Genomic DNA, 23,812 nt, shown 5'->3' with positions numbered 1-23,812 from the left:
GGAAGCAGTTAACGTAAAGTGATCTGATGTATCAATAATTGCTTTGCTCTTTGTTTACTTCTCTCTCCTGTCTCTCTCCTAGCTGTGTATCATGCCCGTCCCCTGCACCTGTGGGATTATAGGCATATCCCTCCATGAGAACAGTTCTAGCCAGAGAGATGGGCGAGTGAGGGAATTCTTGACTTTTCATTGTCATGCTCTGGTTTTGCCTCTGGGGCCTGGTTAAGATTACTTCTATCAGCTTTCTAGATCTTAAGCTTGTATTTCCCAGACTCTCACCTGGCTTTTTGACCCTGTGTGTATTGACTTTTTGTCTGGGCTTCCGACTCTTTAGTACCCAGGAGTTTCTGATCTCTTTGCTTGAGTTTCTGATCTCTTTTGCCAGTCCCTTCTCAGCTTTGGATCAGATGCTGGCCCAGATTTATCACTCAGTGCCTTGTGCTCTTCCCTGCCTGACTTATCTTCGTGTAGACTTGTCTCTCCGTGCCAGCCAGCTTCCTTATCACAGTTCCGCTCTTTCCTTTCTCAGGCTTTCCCTTTTCTTTGCCACTTGTCTGGTAGTACATCTTGTAAATGACATGAGAGGTGAGGGAGGTTTTGAGGGATGTTAGGTGGATGTCAGATGGATTTTAGCTTGGTTGTTTATTCATTTTTATGAAAGTGTTTAAAATATGAAAAAAAAAATTGACTCTGTCATTTGTAGAAGCAGAACAGAGTGATGAACAGCTTCATCAAGAAATATCACAGGTGAGTTTAAAAAAAAGAATTCTAGGTTTGTTTGTGGGAGAACAATGATGATCCTGTGTCTGCCATTTCCTTCTCTCACAGAGAGGGCTTTTTCAGTTCTTTATTGTCACTGCTGACTTTGAGTATATATTTTTGCCGTAAATCCTTTTGCTCTTAGAGGCATGCTAAGTTTTTTATTTTTCAAATTTTTTTCCTTGTTTGACTGAAATATATTAGCTAGCTGGTAATTAGACGCTACATTTGTATTATTTTAAAATACCATGGATTTGTTTATTTTTCTTATAGGCTAATGTCATCTGCATAGTTTATGCTGTTAACAACAAGCATTCCATTGATAAGGTATGCATATGTGACTTTTCACTATGTTAAATTTCAGCGGGGGCACTTTTAAAATTGATCCTCAATTTAGAATTTTAGGAGTCCTAGGGTGGAGTATTTTTCATGGGAGATCCTCATTAGGCCTTAACTCCTGTTAATTTTCATTTTAGGTAACAAGTCGATGGATTCCTCTCATAAATGAAAGAACAGACAAAGACAGCAGGTACTTTCTTCTCTCTGAAACTTTGTATATTGAAAAATTTCAAACTTAGAGAAAAGTCGCAAGAAACAGTGCAATGAACATCTGTCAACTATTCATTTAGATCTACTAGTTAACAGTTTGCCATATGTGCTTTATTTAATAGGTCTGTTTATACACACACCTTTATCAGAGAGGAGTTACTTGAGGCTGCATACATATTTCGGAGAGGGCAATGGCACCCCACCCCAGTACTCTTGCCTGGAAAATCCCATGGATGGAGGAGCCTGGTAGGCTGCAGTCCATGGGGTCGCTAAGAGTCGGACATGACTGAGCGACGTCATTTTCGCTTTTCACTTTCATGCATTGGAGAAGGAAATGGCAACCCACTCCAGTATTCTTGCCTGGAGAATCCCAGGGACGGGGGAGCCTGGTGGGCTGCCGTCTGTGGAGTCACACAGAGTTGGACACGACTGAAGCAACTTAGCAGCAGCAGCAGCAGCAGCAGCAGCATACATATTTGACAGCAAAGCAGAAAACAGAGCTCTGAAACTGTAATGTGCCCTCTTTCTTGAGATGCCCTTTTGAGGACTGGCATTACCCCAATCATTGAATGTTCACCATGTGAAATATGTAAGAGCACAGTCATTATCACTGTTTTAAAGTCACTTTGTAATGACTTACTGACTGAGCTGAAAGGAGCTCTCTAGAGCTATACTGTCCAGTGGAGTAGCTTCTAGTCAGTTGTGGCAATTTAAGTAAAATTACATAAAACTAAACATTCGGTGCCTCGGATGCAGCCACATTCAAGTGCTTCATAGGCACTTGTGGCTAGAGGTTAAGGTAACGGACAGTACAAATAAAGTTCATTTCTGTTATCACAGAGGTTGTATTGGACTGGACTGCCTTGGAGAAAACAATGCCTCTATGCTTCTGACACTTGCTTTTCTTGCTCATTTCTTGAACTGTTTCGAGGACTCTTCCGAGAAGTTAGTTTTGCCAGGATCTATGAAGCACTAGCTTGAACAACTGAATTTTTTAAATTGACTCTACCATGATAGCTTCCTAAACTGCTCTCTAGAAACTAGCTGGCTGGTCTCATGCCCCTTTAGTGTGCCATCTGAAAGTGGCCTTCAGTGTTTGGGAGATCTAATTGAGCTTTCTCAGGCCTGGGTATACCTTTACCCTTCCCTGAATCATAGGAACATACTTATTTCTCTTGTGGTTGATTTGTTCCAAGGTGGTCTATTTCATTAATGTATGGACTTTGCATTTTCCCAGTGCCTTCTTTCCTGGGCCTCATACCTTAAGTTTATATTTGTTACACATATGTTCTTATCTAGGACTTCTGTGGATGATTATCACAGTGTGCCCATCACTGTCACCTGAAGTACCTTACAACAATATAGATGCCTTTGCTCTACTGTTTGAGTTTTAGAATTAGTCCGTTTGGAGTAAAGCTTGGACTTGTGTGTTTTCTTTTTTTAAGATCCGTAAATTATTCTGAGCACACCTTTGGTTGTAAAGTAGTGCATTTTTGGGAACTCTCCTGGCTCTATTAACAATCTGTGTTTGGATTATGTGGTGGGCCAGTCCTTTAACATGTAATAAACACACTAGGTGGTTAAATAAATGCCTGCAAGTGTTTCTTTTACAAGAAAGTGTTTCTTTTACAACCAGCTAGATGATTTGCCTTCTCTTTAAGCTCTCTCGTGGGTTGTACAAATAATTGTTCTCCACTGGGCTAGTTCTCCTTGGTAATTCCCATTCAGATTTCTGATAGGCCTTTCAGACTTAATTTATTGAAAATAAAATTCGTTATTTCCTGCCTATTCCCCTCTGCCCCCACCCCCAGATTTCTCAATCTTTCCTGTCTCAAAAGATTTGTTCATTTTGGGGACTTCCCTGGGAGTCCAGTGGCTGGGACTTTGCCTTCCAGTACGGGGAACTAGGATCCCACATGCCTCTGGGCCAAAGGACCAAAACATAAAACAGAAGCAATATATTGTAAAAAATTCAATTAAAACTTTGAAAATGGAAAAAAAAAATCTATTCCTTTTGTCCAGCCAAAGAAATCTATGTACTTTTCTTGATTTATGTTTTCCTTCAATCTCCATATCGAATCTACCATTGCTCCTATCTGGTCTCCTTCAAAAATATATCTCAAATCTGAAAATTCCTGTCTTCACTACCCTAATCCAGGATACCACATTAAAAGAACTTTTTTATTATTGAAAAAAAATCAAATATATACATAAGTAGAGAGAATAATTTAATGAATCCCTCTGTATCATCCAGCTTCAACGATTAACAACTCATGGCCAGTGTTGTTTCATTTATTACCCCTTCCTTTGGGATCATTTTGAACAAATCAGACATCATATCATACTCTAACTATTTCACTATGTATCTCTAAAAGATAACAAGTGACTGCATTTAAAAATGTCTATCAGATCATGTCATTTTACACTTAAAACACACTCTCTTTACTGTAGCTGTAAAGTCCTTTTGCATCTGGTCTTTGCTCTTCTCCAGCTCTGCTTCATACGTCTTCCCCTTTGACCAGTACTCCTTAGCCGCTCTGGCATTTTTCTGTTCTCCGGACTCACGGGGATGTTTCTTCAGTTTGGGGCTTTCCCACATGCTGTCGCTTCATCCCAGCCAGCTCTTTCCAGGCTCTTCACCTGACAGGTTCCATCTCATCCTTCACTCCTTGCCTCAAATGCTGCTTTGTCAGAGGGATTGTTCCCTGATTACCCTGTATAGTTCGCCCTCTTCAATTACTTTATCATTGTACTTTACCAGGTTACAATGTACATTAAAATAAAATCTAATGTCTTTTGCCTTCCTTATTATTACCATGTGCCCTGTTTATTTCAGGCTGCCTTTGATATTGGTTGGGAACAAATCTGACCTGGTGGAATATAGTAGTATGGAGACCATCCTTCCTATTATGAACCAGTACACAGAAATAGAAACCTGTGTGGAGGTATGCCTTCTCATTTGATTTTGAAATTTACGGTTGGTGAATTCTCACTAAATTGAGGTTCAGAATAGGAGCTGGGGGAAGATGTGGGGTGCAATAAATTTCCTGTTTGTGAAGTCATGTAAATCAAGTAAAACAGAGAACTTGAAATTGGCCTCTGGGCTCTTTGTAGTCTATGATATGGTGATATCCACTAAAAAAAAAAATTGGATTTTTTCAGTTTCTTCAAGGAATCTTGATAGTTAAAAAAAAATTTTTTTTAATGTTTTTAGCTCTCTCTCTCTGAATTGCGTAAAATTTTCTTTTCAGTGTTCAGCAAAAAATCTGAAGAACATATCAGAGCTCTTCTATTATGCACAGAAAGCAGTTCTTCATCCTACAGGGCCCCTGTACTGCCCAGAGGAGAAAGAGGTAAACCCTCCATCCCATCAGACTATGTTAGTAAGGACTGGGATGTGTAGGTAGCAACTCCATTATGATACTGATTGTTAGTAACTCTTAAGTGTTCATCTAAACTGCTGAAATTTAAATTTATTGCGTACTAAACTGTTATATTTCCTAGGTACTTTTCTTCAAAGACAGTCACATTTAATGCTCAGAATAATATGCCAGGTCAAATACTGTTTTAAGAAATATAATTAAAATAAACAGAAGAATTGGCAACTGTAACAACAAAAAGTCCAAAGACTTAACTAATGGTCTATTTGCTTTGCTACAGTAAAATCCACAAACTTAGTAACACACACAAGCGAAAAAGTTGTAAAATTATTTGACATGGATATGATATATAATACAATTGGAATACTCCCTTTTGTTCCATAGCTTAGAAACATAGTAATTCCTTAATGAAATATCTAAAATTTAATGATATTTTACCATAGACTTTTTTTCTGCCAAAGTATAAAGGTTTTTTTTTTTTTTAAATTATGTGTAACAGGCAAAATTATTTAAGTCAGTAAAGTTAAGGAATTTCACACAGTCTGGTTCTTTCCACTGCCAACCACCATAGACTTTTTTTTTTATCAAAAGATATTTAGAAGTTTATTTTGAATTTTTATCAAAAATACAAAGGTAATACAAGTTTCATTATGATTTTCCAAATGCTTGAAATATTTATTACCATTCTTTTGTTCTTTAAGAACACTTGAAATTGGCAGTAATTTAAAGTCTGTACTAGAAAAAAGTTACACGAATGTCAAGGATTTTGTATCTGGCCATCATGTTGTTGCTGTGCTTTCCAGATGTACCTTTAGGAGTTGATAAAAGAAACCATTGATTTAACAAGCAGTAGTGAACACGATTTCAGTCCTTAAACCCAGATAACATCCCTGGGGCTGGCTGTTTTGTACTTGAAAAAGCTCAATTTACACCACAAGTCCCCCAGGACACTGAGAGAGATTACTCACTAAAGCAGCCACCCCAGCAAGGCATGCTGCTGCTGCTGCTAAGTTGCTTCAGTCGCGTCCGACTCTGTGCGACCCACAGACAGCAGCCCACCAGGCTCCCCCGTCCCTGGGATTCTCCAGGCAAGAACACCGGAGTGGGTTGCCATTTCCTTCTCCAATGCATGAAAGTGAAAAGTGAAGTTGCTCAGTCATGTCCAACTCTTAGCGACCCCATGGACTGCAGCCTACCAGGCTCCTCCATCCATGGGATTTTCCAGGCAAGAGTACTGGAGTGGGGTGCCATTGCCTTCTCCCACCATAGACTTTTAAAATTAAATTTTAAATTGAGATATAACTCACATACCATAAAATTCACTTTTTTGTTCTTTTCAGTGATTTTTAGTGTATTCACAAAGTTGTGTGATTTCAGAGCATTTCATCACCCCCAGAGAAACCCTGTACCCATTAGCAGTAACTCCCATTCCCTCCTCCCCCTTCCCCTAGTCTTCGGCAACCACTAGTCTACTCTCTGTCTCTCTGAATTTGCCTATTTTGGGCACTTCATATGAATGGAATCATACAGTATGTGGTCTTCTGTGTCTGGCTTCTTTGACGGAGCATAATGTTTTCAAGGTACATCCATGTTGTAGCGTTACTAGTACTTCATTCCTTTTTATGGTCAAATGACCCTTCATTGTACGGATATAGCATATTTTGTTTATCCATTCAACTGTTGGTAGATAATTGGGTTGCTTCCACGTTTTGGCTGTTGTGAATAGTGCTAAGAACATTCACACACAAGTTTGAACCCCTGTTTGGAATGTCTGTTTAGCAGTGGAATTGCTAGGTCACATGGTAATTCTATGTTTTACTCATACTGAGGAACCACTAAAATTAAAGTCCCAATTTCTCCCCATCTTTGCCAGCACCTATTATCCTCCCCCTGGCCTTTGTTTGTAGTCATCCTGGTAGATGGGAGTGGTATCTTACATTCTTTGAACTGCGTTTCCATGATGGCTAATGCTACTGAACGTCATTCCATGTGTTTATTGGCCGTTTGTGTATCTCCTTTGGAGAAAGGTCTATTTAAGTATTTTATCCACCTCTTAATTGAGTTATTTGTTTCTTTTGTTGTTATTTTGAACTTTTAAGGAATAGAAGTTTGCTGGGGAAAAAAAGCTTCCTGAAAAGATTTTTTTCAGGAAAAATTTGTAGGTGAATGGTTGGAGAACTGACCCATGGGCCAAATTTGGCCTGTCACCTGCTTTTTTTTTAATTTATTTTTTAATTGAAGTATAATTGCTTTAAAGAATTATGTTGGTTTCTGCCAAGCATCAGCATGAATCAGCCATAGATATATATATGTCCCCTTGCTCTTGAACCTCCCTCCCCATCCCGCCTCTCTAGGTTGTTACAGAGCCCCGGTTTGAGTTCCCTGAGTCATATAGCAAATTCCCATTGGCTATCTATTTTACATATGGTAATGTGTATTTCTATCTTATTCTCTCCATCCATCCCACCCTTTCCTCCCTGCCACCATGTCCATAAATCTGTGCTGTATGTCTGTGTCTCCATTGCTGCTCTGCAAATAATTTCATCAGTACCATCTTTCTAGATTACATATATTGCATTAGTATATGATACTTGTTTTTCTCTTTCTGACTTCCTTCACTCTATATAATAGACTAGGTTCATTCACCTCATTAGAACTGACTCTAACGAGTCAGTCATAGCATTGATTTTTATGGCTGAGTAATATTCCATCATATATATGTACCACAGCTACTTTATCCATTCATCTGTCGACAGCCACCAGCTTTTATATAGCCTGTGAGCTAAGATACATTTTGCATTTTTTAATGATTGGGGGAAAAGTCAAAAAGAATAATGTTTTGAGATATAGGGAAATTTATGAGGCCTTCAGATTTCACCGCTCATAGGTAAGCTTCGTCGCAGCACAGCCGTGCTCATCCCCTCGCATCTGTCTGTGCTTCCCTGCTGTGAGGGCAGTCATGGTTGCAGCGGAGCTTGTCTGTGGCGACTGCCATCACACCACTGCTGGTCGCCCTGCGAGCTGCACCAACACACTTCAGACTTGGCAGCAGCCTCTCATGTGCCACATGTAGCATTTTATTTTCTTATTGCCAGTACACACATATGCCAAAACAGAGGAGAAAAAAAGTGGATCTTCAGATGGCAAAGCAGATATATTTTCTGAGCTATAATTCCAGCATCAGTTTTTTTTGGACCTCGATGCACATGCAAAGGAAATTTTTTTATTTCCTAATCCATTTGACCATGCAGTTGAAGCGCTTCCACCCAACCTTCAGTTGGAACTGATTAATCTGCAGTATAATGCCATGTTAACAGGCAAATATCACGAAAATAATCAAATAGAATTCTATAAATGCCTTCCAAGTGATGAATGTGCTCAAAGAAAGTTATATGTTTATGGATCAGTGTCACTATTGGGATTGTTCGTCTGTGCAAAAAGACATTTTCAAAGATGAAATACGTGAAATCTCATTACAGATCAGCATTAATAGCTGAATATCTGCAATTGATTTTCATGATAGGGAAAGCTAGCTTTTTTAAAAATTAAAGTATAGTTGATTTACAATACTGGGTTAGTTTTTGGTGTGTATCACAGTGTCTTTTTTGTTTTTGTAGGATTTTTTGCAGATTATATTCTATTATATAATTTCCTTCTCCAGATTATATAATCCATAGGGTCGCAAAGAGTCGGACATGACTGAGCAACTGAACTGAACTGATTTTCCATTATAGTTTATTACAAGATAGGGAACACTGACTTTGAACCCCAACTAAGCCAGTTGTTATCCCTCCAAGAAGAATTCTATCCTTCTGTAATATTAGTAAACCTATAGAGCAAAGGTATACTCAGTTACTATTATATTTTAAATTTAATTAATAAAACTTTGTGGAAATTTGGTTATTTCTTGCTGTGTAAGTACCTAAATGATATCCTTGATTTTGCCTACTGGCCACCAATGCCTAAAGTATTTGCTATGTCTTTATCTAGACATTATTATTATGTCTTTATTAATTGCTTTACCATAAAAGTGCTGACCTCTGGTATAAATATTAATCTGAGTTATCCCTTAATCTGACCCTGATTTAGTCTTCCTTAATCCTGGTTTATATTCTTAACTGAAATGTTTCTTTCTAACTTGCCCTTAATTCGATATTTCCGAAATTCACCTCGTAATAGTCACTAGGTTAAAATACTTGTTTAAAATACAGATTCTGGAACTTTCCTAGTAGTCCAATAGGCCGTCTCATTCTATAGAGATTTACCTCTGAGCTTAGCCTGGCAGTACATTGAATCCCCTCTGTTTGTTCTCAGTTCTCTAATTGCTACTTTTTTCTTAGGCCTATTATTAGTTCTGCTAATCTGCTAATCCTCCTTTCCCTAATAAACACTTACTACCATCTGTTAGTCATTTTTTAGGCAGACCTTCCTAAGGTAGAATCTGTAACTTTTAGAGACTATATGCCTTGATTTATACAAGTAGAAGCCTTGAGTCTAAACTTACAATAGAGTCTTTTATTTAGATAACATTCATAAGCTTTTAACATAGATTTGAGGTAGGTAGGTCAAATCAAGATAATTAAAGCCTGAACTGGAAATATGTTTCCAGTGGTTGATGGACTCTGTATGACCCATGGAGTCCTCTGCTTACCTTAATAATGAAACAGATCTGTGCAAGGATTAGATTACTTACATGCAAAGTGAGTTTATTTTTATTACTGTAAAATTTGTCTCCTTTGGAGAGGGGTGGGACTTGCCTTGTGGCTCTGTGGTAAAGAATCCTGCCGATTCGAGAGACATGGGTTCAATCCCTGGGTCAGGAAGATACCCTGGAGAAGGAAATGGCACCCCATTCCAGTATTCTTGCCTGGAAAATCTCACAGACAGAGGAACCTGATGGGCTACAAAAGATGAGGTCACAAAAGAGTTGAACATGACTTAGCAACTAAACAACACATTTTTAAGTTTTATTGAAGTATAATTTTTAATGCGTTTAAGAAGTAGTCATTTTTTGGTGTTGTATTTTAAGATGGTTAATATTTAAATACCATATTGAGCCAATACCTTAGAGCACTTTAGCTTCTGATGCATTTCAAGCTTTAATGAAAAATGCATCACTGTTTATTTTTCTTCAATTACTTTTTTTTTAAATAGCATTTTATGATACAAGAAAAAAACACTTACAAATAAAAAGTTATTTTTAGATTCTGGTTTTTGCATCATTCTACCTATTGTTCCTTTTTGAGATATCTAGATTATTATGCAACAGATTTTTAAAAGAAGAGAAAATAAAATATAATGTGATCTTTAGTAATCTTGAATATCTAATATTAGGATCATATTTACAGAAGCAATAACTTGTTTTTACTTAAAGAGTTATCCATTACATGTATAGGTATGGCTGAGTCCCTTTGCTGTTCTCCTGAAACTACTAGCAAAATTGTTAATTGGCTATACCCCAATACAAAATAAAAATGTTAAAAAAATCATGTTATTCATGATTATGGATGTGATAGGTTATAGTCCATTTAGCACTTTTTTATAAAGACATCCCTAACCATGCTTCCTAAATGTTTGACTTCTTTTTCTCAGTTCTTTCTAATGTCTTTATATCTTAGATTTCAGCTTTTTATTACTCTATCAAATTGCTCTCCTAGAGCCCCTATTTAAACCAAAAAAAAAATAAAGAAGGAAGAGGAATTGTGCATATTTTGGAAGATAATTGTTCCTTACTATTTTTAAAAAATTATTTTATGCATTTAGGTTTGTTATGATAGTGTGACCAAAACTCATTACTGCTTGCTCTGGATAGCCGTATCATGGGAGTAAATAAACTAACAAGTATTCATTTTCTCACATCACCATCTCATTTCTCGCACTCAGATGTCCATAAGATATCTCCCTCCACATTTGCAGTGTTCAAAAATGTCCCTGAAAGTTTTATTTTCTCAGAATTGTTGACTATGATTTTCCTATAGCAATTATATAAATTAGAAGCATGTGGGCCTTATTTTAAATAGTCAAATATTTGTTCTATCCATTATAAATCCTAAAATTAAAATTGTCAAAATAATATTTCCAGCAGCTTTTCTTATAAAAGTTTTACAGAGTCACAAAAGGCAAGGTTCTTTTTTTGAAAAATATAATTCTTATGATAGGCAAGTAGTGAAAAAGAAAGAACTTTTGCACATCAACCAATGCTGTTTTGTCATCTTCTTGGAAAGAAGTGCATTTTATATCCCAGCTCCGATACGTACACACGCAAACACAAGCTACAGATCGAAACATTTGGTCCTGTTTTGCTGCCGCTGCCGCTGCTGCTGAGGCGCTGCAGTCGTGTCCGACTCTGTGCGACCCCAGAGACGGCAGCCCACCAGGCTCCCCCGCCCCTGGGATTCTCCAGGCAAGAACACTGGAGTGGGCTGCCATGTCCTTCTCCAGTGCATGAAAGTGAAAAGTGAAAGTGAAGTCGCTCAGTCGTGTCCGACTCTTAGCAACCCCATGGACTGCAGCCCACCAGGCTCCTCCGTCCATGGGATTTTCCAGGCAAGAGGACTGCTAGAAGGTCAAAAATCAGAGAAGTTGAGAGAGAAAAGCCTTTGCTATAGTTTTATAAGTCAGCTCATGGAATGAGAGAGGGCATCTCTTCTAAATGACTAGAAGAATGACTTTTTCTAAAAATGGATTTCTCTTTTGCTCATCTTCAGAGGTATGTGGTCATGAAGGGAGAGTTTAACTATTCCAGATATTGGTCCAAGTAAATATTGTCTCATTTACTTAAAGTGGCTTGAGGATAAAAGTGGCTTTGCTTTAATTAATTTTTCATGTTGTTTATATTTGATGTTATGTATTTGACTGAAAACATTCAGAATTCTCAATATATTTATGAAAATCATATTTTAAAATCCCAACTATTTTCATTAAAACAATTTATTTTTCCTCAATGATTTATAGATGAAACCAGCCTGTATAAAAGCCCTTACTCGTATATTCAAAATATCTGATCAAGATAATGATGGTACCCTCAATGATGCTGAACTCAACTTCTTTCAGGTAGTTTTCTTTTATTTTAGATATTTGTATATCTTGATATTTTTTTTTGCTGAGAGAAGCTATAAAAAATTTATTGGCATGACGAATGGTATTTTGATAAACATGCATACTCTTTCATGTAAAATCTCTCTTTACATCAGGCTATTTAATCTTTACCTATGGGCTAAAATCTCTTTTGCTTAGGAGTTAAGGGGACTCTGAGAGAGTGTCATTTCACAGTGTACAATGGGTGTATTAAGAATGACTTGAAGTCTGAATTTTGAATTATTTTTCCTTCTCGGTGTTGTATAACATAGTTACACAAAGAGCTCTGTGTTTTGGGAACCAGATGGGGAAGGTAGGAAAAACATGCCCTTCTTGGTCTGACATGCTTTTCTTAACACAAAGTAGAGGCTGTCCTAATTCAGAATTTGTTTCCTTTGGTTGCAACTTTTTGATTTAATGTTGCTCTGTGGATTAATATTTGTATTATTTGTGACTTTAATGCTGATTTGTTTTTAACTTTATGTCTTTTGCCAGAGAATTTGTTTCAACACTCCCTTAGCCCCTCAAGCTCTGGAAGATGTCAAAAATGTGGTCAGAAAACATATAAGTGATGGTGTGGCTGACAGTGGATTGACACTGAAAGGTGGGTGAAAGGTGCTTTTTTCCCCCTCTCTCAAACTTTTAAAAAATTTGGCAGCAGGAAACTGTCTATAGTGCTATCTAGATGTTTAGGGAAGCGTCTGTGTTTACTAGTGTAACAAAATCTAACCTGGATGTTTCAGAGTTGGAAGAGGCAGGCCATCGGTGGGGATAATTACCTCTACTGTCAGTATAAATTAGAGGTAGGGAAATTTATTGGATTTCAAGAGTGCAGAGTTCCCTTTGAAGATAAAAGAATTCTGAAACAAATTTATCTTAAAATTCTTATTACTCATAAGCATCCTCTAAATAGAAATTATTTTTAAGGAAGACATTTTATCTCCCAGTCAAATTTACCAAGTACCGAATGTTCCAAGTACCAAGTAAAATATGTTATAGAGCCACAGTGAAATCAGAAACCAACTTTCTCGTTACAGAAATAAGCACACAGATGTCAAAAATGATTTTATTTGTTTTTATCGTATAACTCTGTGGATGTCAGTATACACCTTGGGATGTGTTTTGGGGCCTTTCATCCAGTTCCACCTTTTGTTGACCTGGTGTATATGTGGAATGATTCTGAAATCAGCTCTTTGAGATGCTCGTGAACTTGGTTTTGGTCTGACCTACAGTATGAACAGCTAGTACACATGTGGTCGTGAGTCTAGCTCTTGCCATTGTGTGTTACATGCTTGTCTCCCATGTGACCCTGTACCCATTTGCACATCAGCTATATTTACTAATTTATTTTATTTCAGGTTTTCTTTTTTTACATACACTTTTTATTCAGAGAGGGAGACATGAAACTACTTGGACTGTGCTTCGACGATTTGGTTATGATGACGATCTGGATTTGACACCCGAATATTTATTCCCCTTGTATGTACCTTTGGCTTCTAATTGATTTCACTTGCCAGTATTTTAAAGTTTTATTTAGCAAGTAGGTAGTAGGCTTTGAGCTAGTTGGGAATAATTTAGATTTATAGAGCCGTTTATAGCAGGGTTTCTCAGCCTCGGCACTGTTGACATTTTGGACCAGATAGTTCATTATTGTAGAGCCTGTTCTATGCTTTACAGGATGTTTATTAGCACATCCTTAGATGCCAACAACACCTCTTCCCCTAGTCGTGACAGCCAGAAATGTGCCCGTGGGAGTGAGATGATCCCCACTTAAGAGCCACTGATTTATAGCATGGCTCAGCCTCTTGCTCTTCTTCTTATGGAGAATACAGTTATATTTTAAAATTCGTTTTATTGAGGAAGGAGATAAGAGAAGCTAGATGAACTTGTTTTTGGAATCAAAGGAGTCAAAAATATATTGGTTAGCATTTTTCTTTGTCCTCCCTGAGTTTTATAGCCTGTTCTCAGTTTAGGATAAAGTACTTTTCCTAAGCAACCAGTCTCTCTGTGGTTAGTTTCCTTTAAATAGTAATGTGTTTAAGTTCTGTTTGTTTAGCAATGAACCCAACATCATCCTGAAATAGGAGACTGCCTTACTGTAGGATGCCTCTCCTGTACCCAAGGGAAGTAGGCTTCTCAGGGAGGTGACTTCCCAGGATCAGGCCTTTGATCCTTTTGCCTTTTTTCTTCATTCTTTCAATAGCACATTATCTTCATGTTCTCCTTTTTTTAAATTTTAGCATGGTACTGCTAGCTCTCCACGTAAGGGTTCAGAAAAACTGTCATTTTTTCCTTCCCCATCACCGAGGAAGCAAAATACTCTCTGGTTGGATTCCTGGTCCATTAATCAGTTCTAAGTTGAAACTTCCCTTGTCAAAGTTATTCAAACTTGGCTTAAGTAATTTCCCAGATTTTTCAATAAATACGTATGGAATGAATGCATTTGTCCCAAGACCTTTTTATCAAGCTTTCTTTTCCGTGGCATTTATGTGGGTAGGTAAATTCTACAGAACGTAGGAAGTTGTTTATTGCTTTGTAAAGTATGACAGTAAGGAAACTCCATCTTTTATGGCTTTGTGACTTACGCTAAAATCTCTTTTAATTTCTTTGTGCACTCTACCTTTAATTCCTTGTAAAATAGCCCCTTTAGAGCCACGTCTTGAGTCTCCTTATTAAACTCTACTCCTGTCCTTCACGTTGTGGCAAGAATTAATACTGATAGATACATAACACAGATTTTGCCATGTCACTTTGCCTTCAAGACAGGGTAAAAGCCCAAGCCTCCTAACCAGGTATAGAAAGTCATTCCTGATCTGTTCTGCTCTGACTCACTCTCTGCCTTCACTCTAGAAGTAAATACTAAACTACTTGTAGTCCGCAGATCAGACAGCATTTCCCACCCTGGGCTTCTGCCCATGGTATTTCTACTCTTCCTCCTTCTCCCTCCACCCAACTCATGTCTGTTATCCTTCAAGTCTCAGTTCAAGTACAGTGTCTCTCAGCAGTGCTGACACTTTCCCATCCCCAGACCAAGGAGTCTGCTTTCTCAGGAGCTCCCCTGGCATCTGTAGTTCGCCCACGCAGTGGTTGCCTCTTTCCGTTGAGATGGTGAGATTATCTGCTTGTGGTCCGCCTCAAGCTTGAATGTGGTTCCTTAGAGGCAGAGAGCCTGTCGTGTTTTCATGTCCCCAGTATCTCAGTGCATTTGATAAATGTTTATTGATTAAATTTAGGGTGGGTCAGAAATCAAATCAGGGAGAAATAACATCTCTTTGCATCATTTTCAACTCATTATAATGTTGATACTGTGTAAAGCTCGTAATTTTGACTTACAATTGGTGTGTAGGAGAAACTGCTAGAAACTGATTAGAGTTTAATCAGTATTGTCTGTGCATTTTTTAATACAACCTGCCCTTCAGACAGTTAAGAAAATGTATATGTCACCTTGGAAGGAGCACTATTATGGCTCTTCTGAGGATGACCATAGCAGTGCAGTGACTTCCCCTGGGAAAGTCTAAATGGCTGCAGCAAACCCATTCTGTAAGTGCTTTCATCTCACAAAAAGAACTTGTTGCCATTTCATATTCATTTCTCAAATTAAAGTTTAATATTTGATTAATGATTTATTTTACTTTTTTGTTTCATCAACAGGCTAAAAATACCTCCTGATTGCACCACTGAATTAAATCATCATGCATATTTGTTTCTCCAAAGTACTTTTGATAAGCATGATTTGGTAAGCTTTCAGCTACAGCTCTCTGTGAAGTATGATAAAATGTTTTCCTGTGAATAATGTAGCTCTGTTCCCTGAGCTATTGGGTGCTCATGTCATGTGTACTAAGTCGCTTCAGTCATATGTGGCTCTTTGCGACCCTGTGGACTCTAGCCCACTAGGCTTCTCTGTCCAGGTGGTTCTCTAGGCAAGAATACTGGAATGGGTTGTCATTTCCTTCTCCAGGGAATTTTCCTGACCCAGGGATCAAACTCATGTCTCTTATGCCTCCTGTATTGGCAGACGTATTCTTTACCACTAGCCCCGCTCATGTCTCATAGCCAAAAATTATTCAAAAGCTCTTAAAACTAGTAAAAATGCTTTTTCTTATTTACTTTATTATTTTCTCAAGATGAAAAAGTCTAGTTTGTGATAGATTCTTGCATAGGTTTCCGTACATACATGCAAGGAGTTTTCTTGATAAAATGTAAAATTTATTTTCATGGGTTAGTTTTTGGAAACATAGCTTTACAAGATTAGGAGGCTCTCCTGTTTGGGAATTATCCTCTTAGATATCTAAACATTATGTATACTTCCTTGTGTATCTTCAGGATAGAGACTGTGCTCTGTCACCTGATGAGCTTAAGGATTTGTTTAAAGTTTTCCCTTACATACCTTGGGGGCCAGATGTGAATAACACAGTTTGTACAAATGAAAAAGGCTGGATAACCTACCAGGGATTCCTTTCCCAGTGGACGTGAGTATAGAGCTCACTTCTTTCCTTTAGAGTTACAGCTGCTTTGAAATTGTGGTGCATTACATGTGTTATTTTGTGAATTTGTCAGATGGTAGGAAATGCTTCCATCTTAGCTGCCTGTGAGCAGAATTTATTAATATACTGCCACTGCTATCTCTAAGATGAACTATAAATGTTTATAAATTTATCAGGAAGGGATGTGCTTGCTTTTGGATTATGTACAGGGAAACATTAATATCAAAATGGAACTAAACATTAATACTTTAAAAACAATTTTATTGGAATATAGTTGATTTGCAGTGTTGTATTTTAATACTTTTTTGATTAAGGGAATAGGAATCATCACTGTTATTGCACAATTATTTTGTTTTTGGAATATGTATGTGCTAAGTCACTTTAGCCATGTCCAACTCTTTGTGACCCTATGGGCTGTAGCCTGCCAGGCTCCTCTGTTCATGGGATTCTCCAGGCAAGAATACTGGAGTGGGTTGCCATGCCTTCCTGTAGGGAATCTTCCTGACTTGGATCAAACCCGCGTCTCTTATATCTCCTGCATTGGCAGATGGTTCTTAACCATTAGCACCACCTGGGAAACCCATATTTTTTGGAATGTGGAGAGAGCGTATTTTACTTGACGTGGAAGACACTTTGAGGGATTGTTGTTTGCTTTGAATGCACTCTTGGGCTTAGTGAGGGTGTCTACAGTGTAGATACAGCAAAGTTGACCTATTGTCTAGGGCGATAGGAAAATCCTCTGCTTGTGCATAATGATTCAATACTTTAACCTTGGTGAGAATAACTTTCTCAACACCAGGCTCTGTTCTTTTTCATCTCCTAAGACAGGCCAACTAATTTCAAGTGCCTTTCAACGTTTCAGTTTTGCACCTTTTGCAAGCCCTTTCAGAATTAAATCCTTAACTAGCCAGTATTTGCAGTACAGTGTGTAACTTGGGAAGCAGATAACATAAAATATCTGTGCTGTAGATCTTACCTAGAGCACTGGGTGCTCTTGGTGCTCACTGCTCATCTGTGTGGCTTTGCTCTTTCCAGGCCGGTGGAATAGGTACAGGAGCCTCCTCCACCCCTTACGTGGTGGTCCCCTTTCTTCTCTGCCCTAAGGATGTCACTGTAGGAAGAGCCATGGTTGGGCATGTGGGGAATTAAAGCAGTCTGACAAAAATCATCTGGGTCTGGTGTTAAAGCTATTTGAGCTGTTGTGATTTTTTTAAATAGATATTCTTTTAGAAACTTCTCACGTTTTCAACTTTTTCCTAGGCTCACGACCTATTTAGATGTACAGCGGTGCCTGGAGTATTTGGGTTATCTAGGCTATTCAATATTGACTGAACAAGAATCTCAGGCTTCAGCCATCACAGGTAAGTGTGTAAATACTCTTTAGTTGGATATTTTTTTCAAGTTTCGAGTTTCATATGTAAAAAGAGTGAAAATAAATGCATCTTCATTAGTCTTCCTGTTTATACTCTTGTTTGCCCATGATTTGATAATCTCTTTTGAATTGAAGTGCTTGATTTCTTATTTATCAAGAAAGAAAGAGTAAAGGTTTTACTTCTAGTCTACCCCTGAGGGTAACTTCATGGATGAAAATTAGGGAAGGCTATAGACATTAAAAGTATTTACAGTCCATCTTGTGTTTTAATTTTCTTTAAATAATAAAAACAATGGGTATTAACGCATGATCCTCATATTGAACTGATTGTACATCTCAGTTTTATAACCTTTTACCATTAATAACTTTTTTACAGATCTTGTAATGTTAAACAGGCATTCTTGCCAAACAATGTGCTACAGTTAAAAAATATATATAGATGTAATATGAAATAATAAATTAGGGAACTGATCATTTCAAGAAGTTTTTATATCCTAATTGGTGGGGAAAAATAGGCACGTATCTTACAGGAAGCCTTGTTATAAGAAGACAACCTGTGAAAAATTGACAGAGCAAGTACCCTTTAAAATACTTAACCAATTAGACAGTATTTACTTCAGCACCAAAGAATAAGGAATTAGCCAGCATGAGGTTCTTTCACTCAACAGAATATTGTGGACATATTTCTATTATCGATGTGTATTTTATATATCTTTAATATTATATAACGTATCATCGTATGCGTAGTCTATAACTTACTGAACTATTCCATAATTTTGTGTTTTTTAATCATTTTCAGTTTTTTGCTACTATAAATAGTGTCTCTGGTGAGCTTTCTTGTAATCAAATCTTTGGGTGCAGCTTAAGGAGGTCTCTTTCCCTCAAGGAAGATGCCTGTTGCTCTGCTGATACAGGATTGTTTTCAGCATTGCCTCTTTTACAGATTTACCTTGGAAATCTAGAGTGCCTATCACCTTTCTGTTTACAGACCCAAGAGACTAACGTTTTGAGGTGGCATCTTTCAGTTTATCATTTGTTACGACAGTGATAGAAAAAAAGATGGGATGTAGTGTGTGCTACCTTCATTGTAATTTTCGTTCCTTTTGGGAATATTGTTTTCTTATGTAAAGGTACTACTTATTTTATGATAAAATAAATATGTGATTGCTAGAAATTTATAACTGACTTTCAGAAATGCACCTTTTTCGCTAGAGTGGCCCTTCTGTATTTTCTTCTGTACGTCATTTTTCATACAGGTTGGCTATCATACAGTTTGTTTATTGATCAAATGCTTCATAAAAATAATAAATAGCAGTATCATATTTTGCAGAAGGTGAAGTAAAGGCTCAGTGAGTGTACGTGGTACATAATTAGCTTTTTACTTTCCTTTTTAGTAACAAGAGATAAAAAGATAGACCTTCAGAAAAAACAAACTCAAAGAAACGTATTCCGATGTAATGTAATTGGGATGAAAAACTGTGGGAAAAGTGGAGTTCTTCAGGCTCTTCTTGGAAGAAACTTAACGGTGAGAGCTCAGAAAGTTAGAACTTTACTCAGTAGATTCTTATAGTCATGTGTTTACATAATTTTTTCATAACCGTTAACCTTTTTAGATGAAATATAGGTATAATAGTAAAGTACAACTAAAACACAACAGTAATCTCTTTGAACTAGCTTTATCTTTGCTTCATTGGTATTAGCCATCATTTGATGGTGTCTTTTTTTAACGTTTAGCTGGAGATTAAATAAATACACATATGAAAGTATCAGACACAGCGCTTGGCATGAAGTAAATGTAGCACTCTACATTGCTGATATCTGATTGTGACTACTGCCTTGAGTAAAGAGGTTGACATATTTTCAGGTGAAATAGCAGGCCAAATCATAGTGTAATGAGAACTGCCAGCAGGTGGCTCAGTGAATACAGTTTACTTCCTTGTCAGCTACTGCTTTCCCTTTCTGCGGAACAAATGCATCTCTTATTTTAGAGCCTAAGAACTAAGAAACAAAATCAATATGCTCTTTGTACTGGTAAATAATATATAGCATAGGGAAGAATGTCCTTTTTTTGGTAACACGCCCACACATATACACAAAGTACATGTGCTGATGAAAACTAGTTACTGTGATTTCTTACTGTAAATACTGAGATTTTTGGTTGTTTTCAGAGGCAGAAGAAAATTCGTGATGATCATAAGTCGTACTATGCAATTAACACTGTTTATGTCTATGGACAAGAGAAATATTTGTTGGTAAGAAATTTTCTGGCATATAAAGATTATTAATTATTGGGTACATTTTTAAAATGACTCTTTGAGAACGTAATTGGATTTAATTTAATGGCTTTTGTGTGACTTTATTTTTCTACCTGACTTAGTCATTAGATTTAATTTTAGTTCTCTTAAATCTGTGTGGTGATTACATGGTTGTAGATACAGGTAAAAATTTATCTATTTGTGCGGTTAATTGTATGTAATACCACCATAAAAAAGTAAGAAAAAAAATTCAGTCCACTTGGTCTTTCTTTCATTTATATTTTTAAAAATTACATCCTTTACTATTGACTAGAAATTAGTTTGAAGGCTTTAGTGCAGGTGTGTGGTAGTTTATCTGTGGTCAGTGATAACCTTAGTGTACCATCCTTTGCTTTGTGTTTTTGATTGGTGGGGAGGAAGAGTGGTGTGGCAGAAAGAAAAACCACCTGGGAGTCGTGTGTATGTGCCCAGTCATGTCCAACTCTGCCACCCCATGGACTGTAGCCCATCAGGCTTCTCTGTCCATGGAATTTCCAGGCAAGAATACTGGTGTGGGTTATCGTTTCCTTCTCCAGGGCATCTTCCCGACCCCGGGTGAACCCAGGTCTCCTGCTTAGCAGGCTGATTATTTACCACTGCGCCACCTGGGCTTCCCATTGGGAATCATCTGAATTCATATTTTGGTTTGAGTTATCTTTGGCAGTTGACCTAATCTCTGTAACCTGTTTGTTATCTTTACTAGGTAGAGAATGCATGTAAAGGGCCTGCCCAGCACACTGTAATCACTCAGTAAATGTTAGTTTCTATAGGACCTTAATCACCATTTTTCATCTACAAAAATCAGAAAGCTACTTGTTTATCTCTGTGTCTTACTTCTAATGAGTCTGGAAAATTATGCTTAACTAGTATTTTTAAATTAAGTCAAATTAAGCAAGTAATAAAACTTCATGACTTTAATTTTGCATCAGTGTTATGATACTTATGTTTCTCACTGTCTTTTTCTTTTTCCAAGTTGCATGATATCTCAGAATCGGAATTTTTGACTGAGGCTGAGATCCTTTGTGATGTTGTGTGCCTGGTATATGATGTCAGTAACCCTAAATCCTTTGAATACTGTGCCAGGATTTTTAAGGTTTGTTTCAATTTTGGCCTATAACTGAGTTTAACTTTGTAAGGAGTTTAATGGAATTGTAATGTGCTTTCTAACCAAGGAAATGCAAGAAAATTATCTGTGGAGCTTTTTAAAGATAGATACATCCTATCCCTAAAGGTTCTGGTTTCATTCTGAGGTGGTACAGTCCCAGACATCTGTATTTTTAAAAATACTTTTTTCCACGAGTGATTCTGATGTGCGTCCCTGGTTAAGAACCTCTGCATTAGTGAAAATTCTTAGAAATGCACATGGTTTACATATTGCCAATTATACCAAGAAGATTAATAGAGCAAGGAGATAAACATGAGGCTTCAGAAGTTGTAAGTTACTTTGAGATTGTCAACAAGATTCAATAAAAGTAAAAAAACTAAATGTACAAAGGAATTTCCTCTAGGATTGTTTTTAATAGCAAAAACCTGGAAATAATCCACATATCTAACAGTAGGAAGGTAGTTTACCAAATTGAGATAAAATAATCCTGTGAAATTTATATAGTCATTAAAAAGGTTTTGAATTCTGAAAACATGGAAAATACAGTATTTTCAATAGTAATATCCAGCAAGACTGCCACTATGTAAATATCTGTGTGTGTGTGTGAATGTGTGTGTGTGTATATATATATATATGCATGTGCTTAAGGACTAGAAAGTGTAGCCCGCCAGGCTCCTTTATCCATGGAATTCTCCAGGCAAGAATACTGGAGTGGGTAGCCATGCCCTTCTCCAGGGAATCTTCCCAGTCTAAGAATCGAACCCAGGTTTCCTGCATTGCAGGCAGATTCTTTACTGTCCTGGGCTACCAGGGAAGCCCTAAGGACTAGAGGTAATATAAAAAAATGAAAATAGTGTGTTTTAGGATAGAAGAAATTAGGTGGATTTCTTTCTATTTCAAAGTATTAGATCTTTAAAAAAAATTTTTTTTTAATTACAGTGAATTTGAAGAATTGTTATAGGTTTGTATCATTATCTGCATTAGAAAAGTGGCCCTGGTCTTATTACGTCAGTGACCTAGACATCTGCCAGTCCTTGCCTCTTCATTTACTTTCTCTCTGAAACTGTTAATGATTGCCTATCTAGAGAAAAATTTCAGTGCCCGTTGAATGAAATTTAGTAATTTTTGAGCTTGTCATCAGATTTTGATTTCACTTTTTATTCTATAGCAACACTTTATGGACAGCAGAATACCTTGCTTAATCGTAGCTGCAAAGTCAGACCTGCATGAAGTTAAACAAGAGTATAGTATTTCACCTACTGATTTCTGCAGGAAACACAAAATGCCTCCGCCACAAGCCTTCACTTGCAATACTGCTGATGCACCCAGCAAAGATATCTTTGTTAAATTGACAACGATGGCCATGTACCCGTAAGTACTTGCTCGGCCGTCATTTTCATGTTGCATGGTTCGTGGTAGCATTGCATGTCATTGTTAGCCATGAGGGTGGACTCTCTGTCACAGGGAAGTTGTTCAGCAACAGAGACTTTGTAATGAGAAGGGACAAGTTTGAGTAATGCAAGTTTAGTTTGAATACCAGAATAAAATTGTATGAATATAATTATATAAAGTATATATAATCTGACAATATTTGAATATTTTTGAGTAGGCTGTAACTATCTTAATAAGATAGTATAGTAAAACTCAGCCCCTCACCCAGCATTTAAAAAATTAGTCTTACTGCCATAAAGTGGGATTGACATCATGCTAATAAAGCATTTTCATATGAACAAAAATTTCATTTTTATGTTTTTTTCTGCTGATCAATTGACTTTGAGTATGTGAAGGATTCTAAAATCATTTATGAATCTCTGTTTAAATTATGGGTATGTTTGAATTCAGGATATAACATCTTTTGTTAGTGCTGTTAAAAGCAGTTGTAATTGGAATTCCCTCTATAAAAATGTTTTACATTGAGTGTTATGAGCCACAAGTCTTATGTACATTTATTATATATTTATACATGCATATGCACAAGCACATAACTGTGGTCATCTTTGTAGTTTACTAACTGCCTTAAAATTGCATGGCTCTTAATGGCATTCTCCTCAAGTACTGTGTTCGTATAAATTCTGTTCTGTGACAAGGTAGTTTTTCAGGCAGTGCGTTTCTCAGAACTTCATAGTTTATTTCATTTATTATTATGTTATTCTCCAAGTTATTTTTTTCTTATGAAGACAACAGTATAATACAGTAATACTCAAAAATTGCTAGAAGCTGAGGTTTTTCAAAAAGCGTGTTAATCTCTACAGATTTTTCAAAGCAGAGTTAACTTTATTGCTATTCCATTAACTAATACTTTAAAAAAATGCAGCAAACCCTTGAAGTTCTATTTGTATTGGAAGAGAAGTCATTCCTATTACTATTAGATAAGCAAAACCTTATTTCTGTTCACCTTTGCTTTAAAACTCTCGTGTATGTTATCTACAGAGAGGATCATTACAAAGACAGACTCTACCGAGACATGGGCAGCACTGATAGAATAGAGAATTTGAGAAAAATCTGGGTCTTTCTAAAAACTGCTTTGTAAGTTACTTTTTCTTTATGGCTTCCTTTGTAAGTTACTTTTTCCTTATGGCTTCTGTGGGATTTTGTTGACATTTTCTTGTAGATGACCAGATCTCTTTCACCGTAATTAGTAATTATCCAGAAACGCACTGCTTGGTCAGTCTTACTGCCTAACTGTATACTATGGTGTCTTTTTTTTTTTCACTATGTAAATGCACTATCTTAATCTTGTAAATAATTGCAACTGTGTTTTTAAAATTTTACTGCAATATTTGTGAGTGTGT

The 23,812-nt window shown here is 37.0% G+C and overlaps 1 protein-coding gene across 7 annotated transcripts in view; it reads left to right on the top strand.

The window, feature by feature from the left end:
- RHOT1 (ras homolog family member T1) overlaps positions 1-23,812 on the top strand; it is a 62,699-nt gene that overhangs the window by 22,173 nt on the left and 16,714 nt on the right. For 4 of the 7 annotated variants that reach the window (XM_018064255.1, XM_018064251.1, XM_018064249.1 and 1 more), the window contains exons 4-18: positions 704-747; positions 1,033-1,086; positions 1,236-1,288; positions 4,145-4,253; positions 4,560-4,661; positions 11,643-11,741; positions 12,261-12,369; positions 13,124-13,244; positions 15,417-15,501; positions 16,089-16,234; positions 17,510-17,610; positions 19,016-19,146; positions 19,790-19,873; positions 20,889-21,008; positions 22,189-22,391. In XM_018064255.1, the coding sequence (XP_017919744.1) occupies positions 704-747; positions 1,033-1,086; positions 1,236-1,288; positions 4,145-4,253; positions 4,560-4,661; positions 11,643-11,741; positions 12,261-12,369; positions 13,124-13,244; positions 15,417-15,501; positions 16,089-16,234; positions 17,510-17,610; positions 19,016-19,146; positions 19,790-19,873; positions 20,889-21,008; positions 22,189-22,391 (1,561 nt within the window). Of the gene's footprint in view, positions 1-703; positions 748-1,032; positions 1,087-1,235; positions 1,289-4,144; positions 4,254-4,559; positions 4,662-11,642; positions 11,742-12,260; positions 12,370-13,123; positions 13,245-15,416; positions 15,502-16,088; positions 16,235-17,509; positions 17,611-19,015; positions 19,147-19,789; positions 19,874-20,888; positions 21,009-22,188; positions 22,392-23,450; positions 23,547-23,812 lie in introns of all 7 variants that reach the window. The other 3 variants (XM_018064253.1, XM_018064250.1, XM_018064252.1) reach the window with 1 other exon arrangement.

The sequence above is a fragment of the Capra hircus genome, chromosome 19 (assembly GCF_001704415.2).
Source record: "Capra hircus breed San Clemente chromosome 19, ASM170441v1, whole genome shotgun sequence".
NCBI classification, from domain to species: domain Eukaryota; kingdom Metazoa; phylum Chordata; class Mammalia; order Artiodactyla; family Bovidae; genus Capra; species Capra hircus.
The sequence above is the reverse complement of the archived record's forward strand: the minus strand, read 5'-3'. Positions and strand labels throughout refer to the sequence as shown.